Here is an 8,679-nt window from a genome sequence, read left to right as displayed (position 1 = left end):
CCGTGCGGCAGGGCCGCGCCCGCCCCCCCAGGCACCTGCGGCACGGCCCGGCTGGGACGGGCGGGGGAACGCCTGAAAACGCACGAAGGGCTTTGGACCGGCACTTTGGGACTTGGGGTTTAACTCTGGAGAGCGAAGAGATCTCAGCTCCCAGCTACGTGAGCAGGCAAACAAATCCTCACCCAGCCGTGCCGTGGGAAAACGCTTTGGGGGGGTTAGCTTGTATCATGGATAAGAGAAATGGCTTCAAACTGACAGAGATGAGGTTTAGATTGGATCTAAGAAGAATTTCTTCCCTGTGGGCGTGCTGAGGCCCTGGCACAGGTTGCCCAGAGAAGCTGTGGCTGCCCTGTCCCTGGCAGTGTCCAAGGTCAGGTAGGACGGGGCTTGGAGCAACCTGGGATAGTGGAAAGTGTTCCTGCCTATGGCAGGGGGCTGGAAAGAGCTGATCTCCAAGGACCACCTGGGAGAAGGCTGGCATTGTACCCAGCTGTCAGAGATAAGAAAGACAGGCACAAACCGACTGGCATGAATGGCATTTATTCTTCAAGCCCTGGCTCTGGTTTGCTTGTTGGGAGCGCTACGCTCTTTTCCCTGCTCAGATCCGGGCTGCAGTGGAGCACCTAAGCTGGGATCAGAGCCACTGCTGCACAGCAAAAGCTGCCCGGGCCGTGCCAGTAACAGAATCACTTAGGTTGGAAAAGACCTCTGAGATCATCAAGTTCAACCTGTGACTGAGCACCACCGTGCCAAGCAGACCATGGCAACGAGAGCCAAGTCCGTCTTTCCTCAAACACCCTCAGGGACGGTGACTCCCGCGCCCGTTCCAAGGCCTCGCCGGGAGCGGCTCCTCCCCGGTGTCCAACCGCTCCTCCCGGCCGGCAGGGGGCGCCCGCGCCCCGCGGGCCCACCCTCAGGGGCGGCGGCGGCGGCGGCGGCGGCGCGGCCATGGCGGACCGGCTGACCCAGCTGCAGGACGCTGTCAACTCGGTGAGGGGCCCGCTGCTTCCTCTCTCCCGGGGCAGCGGGACACGGCACGGGCTTGTGCGGGATGCGGGGATGCGGCTTCCCAGCCGGGTGTGGGGTGCGCACCGTCGGCATGGCGGGGAGGCTGGGCGGGCGGGGGTGCGCCGTGAGGCGGCTGTATCGGCGGGGCAGGGCGATTAACGCGGTGTTTGTTAATTGGTGGCGGCAGCTCGCGGACCAGTTCTGTAACGCCATCGGAGTGCTGCAGCAGTGCGGCCCCCCGGCCTCCTTCAGCAACATCCAGACGGCCATAAACAAGGATCAGCCCGTGAACCCCACGGAAGGTGAGTCCGGCTCCTCCTCCACGCGAACGGGCTGCGGTGCAGTGCGCTCCGAATGCAGAGTCCGGCCTGGGCACATAATTCCCCTCGTAGCTGGTCGAGTGATGGAGGCTAAGTCGTGAATGGATGTTGTGAATGCAGAGTTGTGCTTGTTTCTAATAATTCTAACAGTTCCCTGAGTGACCGATTGCCTGAGTTGTGCTGTGTTTTGTGCAGAGTATGCCCAGCTGTTCGCAGCTCTGATCGCTCGCACTGCCAAGGATATCGATGTTCTCATAGATTCCCTGCCCAGTGAAGAATCCACAGCAGCTTTGCAGGTAGGAGTTTTCCTAATTCCAGTATCAGAACGCTCCTGAAGGCAAAATTCCTCCTTTTTTTTTTGAAACACGTTTCTTCATCTCTAAGCCATGTTGCCATTGAAAAATTATTTTAGTGCAAACCTGAATTTTTCATGAGGGTAAGCCTTTATAGGCTTAGTGGAAATACTGAACTTGCATCTAGTTCTAAATAAGGTTATAATAATTGACAGTATTTTAGACCTAGTTTTCTGTTAAAATGTAAAAAAGGAAAGAGAAAAAGTTGATTTTGTCACACCACCACTATACTGGAAACTGCTCACCCTTTTTTTCAGATATTGACAGAACAGATGGAACAGTACTGATGCTTTGTGCATTGTTTTACTCATTTTTTTCTCCCTTGGGTAATACTTAATATTTTCTCACATTTCATTTTGTAGCTGCAGAACCAACACTACAGAAGTCTTTTGTTCTTTCACACTGTTTCTGGTAAAAGAGTTTACAGGGTGTCCTTTAAATTCTTCAGCTCAGTCACAAAATAATTTAATCACTTTTCAATAACAAGGAGTCTTCCTTTGAACCAATGTAACTTGGTTTTTATTTGGGTTTTTCTGTTATTTCACAGATTTGACCTATTAAAACCATCTTTTTTTTTCTTTTTGTCTCCTAATGGCTGGATTTACACCAAGTATTTATTCTTTTTGAATGCATAAAGGATGCAGAGTGCTGTTTCCCTGACAAACCTGATGATCACCTTTAAGATCACCTGAAAGTTTTAAACCTGCACTGACACTCTGTAACCATTCGAAAGTGTTTTACAAAAGATTGACACCAAATGGGCCAAAGAAAAATGTCTTGGCAGTGGCTTCACATTTGGTTTGAAACGGAGGAGGCTAAATTTGGAAACTTTGCTAGTCACAGTAATTGCTAAACATCCTAATTGGGCTCATTAACACTAGCATAATTTCCTCTAAGTGCATTTTTAATAGCTCAAAATAGAATGCCTGCTGCAGAAAAATTCCAGTTTCTTCCATGTCTGAGCAGGGTCTGACCAAAGTGGTAATTGATGTGGGCAAAGCAGGGTGCTCCAAAAGGAGAAGCTGGTTATCCAGCAGGGATATGCTTTCCTTAAAAGTGATACTTCAACAGTTTCTTGCTGTCTTTATGAAGAACTTAGTGTCACAAAAATTTCTGATACTTTCTGTGTGGTTTTAAGATAAATTAGCTTGGATTCCATCACTTGGATTCCAGTTTTGATTTTTATTTTCTGTTGCTTAATTTGGTGCAGGATTAAATATTCTGGTAGTCTTCAAAGAAATGGTGTTGAAGATGCTTGAAACACTCTATAGGTTTTGTTGAGAAGTGGTAGGTAGATAATACTTGGTTAATAAAAATGTACTTAGGCTGATCTTCTTTTATTATATTCAAGTTGTCTTGGTGTATGTTTCAGATCTGAGTCTTCTCTTAAATGATAAAAGGAGCTGCTGCACAAATGCTCGACACAATTTTCTGCCCCTTTTGAGTTCCCTTTTGGTGAAGTTGACAGTACAAATTCTGCTCTAATCTGTGAATTAGTTGCAGTCAACTATTAAACAAGAGAACGTTTCTCTTTTTGGGTAGCACCAGCTATTCCCTCAGCATCCTTTAGTAGCAAAGTCACTTTAGAGTTCTGTTGAAGATCCTTGCTTTTCTCTGTTGCCTAATATCAAAAGAGGAAACTCTTGCAACAGTTTTAAAATAGTAAATGAAAAGCAGGCTTTCAGGTGTCCCAATGGTCATGGGCACACCCAGCATCAGAGTCCTACGATTTTATGAGTTTAACAAATTAGCATACCTAATAAATATTGTCCAATCATTAGAAGAGTAGTTGGTTAGGTGGTTTTCCCTGCATTCTTCCGCATTGGAGTCGTTCCAGGGGCTTCTTTGACACATTTCTTGTGTGTTCTCAGATTCTGGTTGGAAAACAAAACGTCCTGTCAGGCTTCTTCCTAAGAATGAGACTAAACAGAATTCCAAGGATACATTAGTAGAGTTAGCTGATTGTTCTAAAGGGAAACGGCAGGAAAAACACCAGGATTATGTGATAGTAGCATCTAAAGTTACAGATATGTGAAAAGTATATCAAAAGCCAAAAACCTTTGGGCATCATCCCGGTTTTGCTTTGAAGGCTGAGAGCCTGTACCGGCTGGAGGAGGAGAACCACGAGGCGGCGGCGCGGCTGGAGGAGGTCGTGTACCGCGGGGATGTGCTGCTCGAGAAGATCCAGAGCGCCCTGGCCGACATCGCCCAGTCGCAGCTGAAGACGCGGAGCAGCACCCACAGCCAGCCCCTGCCCGACTCGTAGCGCCAGGGGGCAGCGCGGCCCTGCCCAAGAGCCTCGGGAACGCCGCTGGATACGCCGGGAATGGATGGGCTGGCCCGGCCAGCGTCGGGAGCGGTGCCTTTGGCACAGCTCGGCTGCGGGTTTTGTGTGAGAAACGCTTCTACACGGGCTCTGTTCCGGATCTGCGTGGATTGATGTGTGTTTCCTTGACTCGAAATGAGCTTTCTGTTCACAAATGTGACTTCAGTTGAATTTGTTACATATTAGAAGTATTTGTATAAATTAATCCCACCATGATATGTTTTTTTGTAAACCTCAGACACATGAGTTGGCTAGACAGTGCTGTGAATGCAGTGATGATCATCTCTTTTAATTTACAGCGCTGACAATGTTGATTGGCTGGTTTACCACCCTTTACACGGCATATGAAAGGATAAGTAAACTGATGTTTACAGAGTGATTGTTCTTGTCATTTGCATTGCATTTACAAAGAAATAAACCTGCAGGTGTCTGATATTGGCATTTATTATTGTTTGAAATTCACAAACGAGCCTTTGAGTCCATTGTTGCCGCTGACACTTGTTCTTACTTGCTTGTGCTATTTCTCTGCTTGTGCTGATATTCTGTATTCTATTGGCAGCTGGTGAGTGCCTCTGAAGGCAGTGATGAGGAAGTATTGGATGACTGGATAAAAATCAGCAGTGAGAAAACTGAAAATAGCTTATTATATAAAGTTCCTTTTCAGTGTAAGCAGTGGCTGCCATATGAATGCTGTGATCATAAGCAGCAAAATTCCTGTTGTCCCCAACGTGCTCTGCAGAGGTTTTTTTATCTTCACACACTTGATCACAGAATGAATTTTTGCTCATTGTGGTAGGACTGCAGAAATACTAGCATCTCTTTTGGTATTTACAATAAAACCCCAACACCAAACCAGCAGCTAATGTAGGATTCAAAGCATGAAGCTGGAGTTAAGCTTCGTAGTTTTCTGTTGTTTTGAGTTACCAGCCTTATTATTTCAGAATGTTGTTTGTTGCCATATAACATCTGCTCATTTCCTGATCAAAGTCACCTGTTTCTATATATTGAATACACTGTCGTTGACTTGAAAGTTACACATGTTGCTAATGCACACAGACAAATCAGAGCAATTCAAAAATGCCTTTAGTGTGCTGATCCTTAAGGAATTAGATGCAGCTTCTCACTTGACTGCCCCAGTGAAAGAACAAGTGTCACACAGCACAGTGTTTTGAGGATTAAAAAGACGAAGGTGTTCCCCAACACCTCTACCTCAAACAAATCCTAAAACTGGAAGTACTTCATGGTGTTACATTGCTTAATGATATTTTATGAAATGTGCATATCTGTACCTATAAATTTAGTCTGCTGTTCTGAAACTCTTGTACTATCAGATTCTGCAGAAGGAAAAAAAGATTTGAGGGTGAACAGGCTACAGTACAGCCCTAGGCCTATGGCAGTTTATCAAGCCACATGTCCTTAATTTATTTTGCCCATGTCCTGGGGAGGCTTGAGAGGCCAGATTTTCATTTGAAGTCATTCCAGGAGCCTGTTTTTTGGTTTTTCCTGGAAAAACTACATCCAGTGCATCTCAGGATGGTTGGAATTAGGGTGTAGTGAATTTTTGCCATTTGCTTTTGAATTTTGAATTTTGTTTTTTGAATTAGTGGACTTAGAAAGAGGGAAAAGTTTGGACTCTGTGAGTAGCTTTTTTTGTTGTTGTTTTTTTGTTTGTTTTGTTTTGAGATGTCTTAAATTGAGATTTATTTGTTGCTGGTTTGATCTTCATGGTAGATTCCCTGTTAGGGCTTAACATGTGCATCACCTCAGGAACTGTGGGAGACAGTGTACATCTTCAGGAACCACAGTTCTTTTCATTTCATGGCCTTCCATTATTTTATACTTGAAAGTTGCTCTATTTCTGTAGCCTAATACTACCTAACTGTGGAAGCTCTTCTACTTGCTGTTTAAGCATCAAAGGTAGTCACACTTGGAAGTAAACCTTAACCAGAGGTATAAAGAAGTTTCCTCATAAATATGTTTGATATTTCAACACTTCAGCTGTTGTGGATCTTCAACTACTCTTTCACAGTCAGCAAAGTGTGTATCTTCTGTTGGGTCTGACATAACAAAGGAGGGAAAACATTGGTTGCTGCATCTGTTTAATGGACAAAGCATTAGATTGGGGCCTGGAGATGTGGATTCCGTTGCCCTTTATCATGTGCTGATTTGTGCAGCTGCTGCTATTGGGGTTTGATCATCTCTGTTCAGAACACAGTGTGATGGTGGTGATCTTGTTCTTGGGCAAGAATTGTAGGGTGTGCAGGATTCTGGGGTCTGGGTCATTTATATATAATTCTACTTTCAGTGCATTAGAACAAGTGGGAGAGTCACAGAATCATAGAATGGAAGGAGACCTTAAAGTTCATCTCATTCCAGCCCCCTGCCATGGGCAGGGACACCTTCCACTGCCCCAGGTTGCTCAGAGCCCCATCCAGCCTGGCCTTGGACACTCCAGGGAATCCAGCGGCAGCCACAGCTGCTCTGGGCACCCTGTGCCAGGGTCTCACCACCCTTACAGGGAACAATTTGTTCCTCATAGCCCATCTAAATGCACCCTCTGTCAGTGTGAAGCCATTGCCCCTTGTCCTGTCACTCCAGGCCCTTGTCAAGAGTCTCTCTCCATCTTTCCTGTGGGCTCCCTCCAGGCACAGGAAGGCCACAATGAGGTCACCCCAAAGCCTTCTCCTCTCCAGGCTGAACAATCCCAATTCCCTCAGCCTTTCCTCCCAGCAGAGCTGCTCCATCCCTCTGATCCCTTGGTGTCCCTGCTCTGGCTCCAGCAGCTCCCTGTCCTTGCTGTGCTGGCCCAGGGCTGGGTGCAGCCCTGCAGGGGGGTCTCAGCAGAGCGGGGCAGAGGGGCAGAATCCCCCCTCCTCTGCTGCCCTGGGGCTCTGGCTTGGGGCAGGGCCAACTCTCACCCACAGCACCCCCAAGTCCTGCCAGGGCTGCTCCCTCTGCTCATCCCAGCCTGTGTGGCGTTGGATCTTCCCTGAGAAGCCTTGACTACTTCCCAAATTTTAATACCAGAGAGAGGCAGGCAGGGCGGAGGTGGGGGGGAACAAAGCAGACACAGCAGCTGGTAACAAACCTATCAGGTTTCCTGCGAGAGAGTTGTGGAAGGAAACTTAGCTTGAGTCAAGAGAGTAGATGGAGATACAGCACATGGGAAGAAAACCAAAATGTTGAGCAATGATTATGTTGGACAAGGAGTACTGCCCGCTGAACAAATTGTGCTTTTAAGAAAGACAGTACAGAGCATAATGGAAAATTCCATTGAAAAACAATCTCAGCCACTTCAAATGAGCAGGAGCATCTCACGCTGGGAATCCATACAGCCCACTGGCAAAGATGTTGGAATCAATTTAGCAAACATAAGCAACTGATCAAAGCCTAGTCTTCTTTACTATAAACAACCATGCTTGAAGGAATGGAACACCTCGCAGCAGCTGTTCTCTTTTTCAGAGACAAGAATACACAGAAATTCGTACACTTGCGTTTTTTTAAAAGGTACTGCGGAAGGTGCATTAACATTACTTTAGCTTAATATCTATATAGAGTCAATTTTGGCTTTTGTTGTAGATGATCTTGGAAAATCTGGGAGCTTCTGCTGTGTGTGGCATGGGGAAAGTATCTTGGCCATCCCCATAGACTTGATACCAAAAGATTTTGGGAGTTTTCAACAATGCAGGCCAGAGACTGGCAGGCTGGAGAGCAGCTCTGTCAGCTGGAGCTCAGGCCTTGGCACTCAGCAGGCTGAGCATGAGCCAGTGGCTGGCCCTGGGAATACAACAGGACAGCAACATCCTGGGCTGTGTTAGGGGGAGCACAGCCAGGAGATGGAGGAAAGTGATCACTTCCCTGTGTTCAGCATGTGTTGGAGTGCACCTGGAACACTCCTGACAGCTGTGGGCCCCCAGAGTCAGAATGGGCCAGAGCACATCCCCTGTGAGGAGAGGCTGAGGGATACAGGCTGGGAATAGGAACGGCTTTGGGACACACAACATCAGCTTGCTCACACCTATGGGGGCTTATGAAAAGACAGGGCCAGGCTGTTCACAGTGGTGCTTGGCAGAAGGAGGATGATGGTGGACAGAGATTGGAACAACAGAGGTTCAGAGTGGTCACAAGGAAAAGCTTTTTCAACATCAGGACAAGTAAATTTTGCAACATGGTCCCCAGAGAAGCTGAAAATCCTGGGAGGTTTTTCAAGACTTGGCTGCTTAAAGCTCTGGCCAGCCTCATCTGACCTCACAGCTGACTGACCTCTGCTCAGGAGGTGGAATTAGACTCCTCCTAAAGTCCCTTCTCTTGATCCTGTGGGTACCAGGCACATAGCTTCACAAAGAACCAACAAAGTGTTAAGGAATGTTGTGTCCCCTTTATAGAAAGGCAGATCCGGAGGGTAGAAAACTTGAGGTATCTCATATCAGCCTCATTCCTATTGATGAGACTTTGTGATGTGCTGGGAGGGCACTGAGTTGACCTTATGTGTGGTGTGAAATTCCATGCTGTAGCGACCCAAGTTTCCAACAGGTGCCCTTGGAGAGTGTGATATGCAAAATCCACATCCTACACTAAGAGAAAATTGATCTGTCAGATAGTGCTGACTCACTGTTAGACAAAGGCAGACTCCTCTAGAGAAAGAAATTGTATTTGTGTTTTGCATACTTGC

General features: G+C 46.8%; 1 protein-coding gene across 1 annotated transcript; it reads left to right on the top strand.

Moving 5' to 3' along the window:
- The first annotated feature begins 907 nt into the window (after positions 1-907).
- On the top strand, positions 908-4,440 carry MED21 (mediator complex subunit 21). The gene is made up of 4 exons (XM_033058995.2): positions 908-990; positions 1,196-1,310; positions 1,524-1,624; positions 3,771-4,440. The coding sequence occupies exons 1-4, from the start codon at positions 949-951 to the stop codon at positions 3,945-3,947; spliced, it is 435 nt and encodes a 144-aa protein (XP_032914886.1). The 5' UTR covers positions 908-948; the 3' UTR covers positions 3,948-4,440.
- Positions 4,441-8,679: the final 4,239 nt, after the last annotated feature.

This window comes from Catharus ustulatus, chromosome 4, assembly GCF_009819885.2.
Source record: "Catharus ustulatus isolate bCatUst1 chromosome 4, bCatUst1.pri.v2, whole genome shotgun sequence".
Taxonomy (NCBI): Eukaryota; Metazoa; Chordata; class Aves; order Passeriformes; family Turdidae; genus Catharus; species Catharus ustulatus.
The sequence above is the reverse complement of the archived record's forward strand: the minus strand, read 5'-3'. Positions and strand labels throughout refer to the sequence as shown.

Coding starts and splice junctions, on each gene's coding strand:
- MED21 (XM_033058995.2), top strand. CDS start 949: ATGGCGGACCGGCTGACCCAGCTGCAGGACGCTGTCAACTCG. Junction 991..1,195: donor TGCAGGACGCTGTCAACTCG/GTGAGGGGCCCG, acceptor TGGTGGCGGCAG/CTCGCGGACCAGTTCTGTAA. Junction 1,311..1,523: donor GCCCGTGAACCCCACGGAAG/GTGAGTCCGGCT, acceptor TGTTTTGTGCAG/AGTATGCCCAGCTGTTCGCA.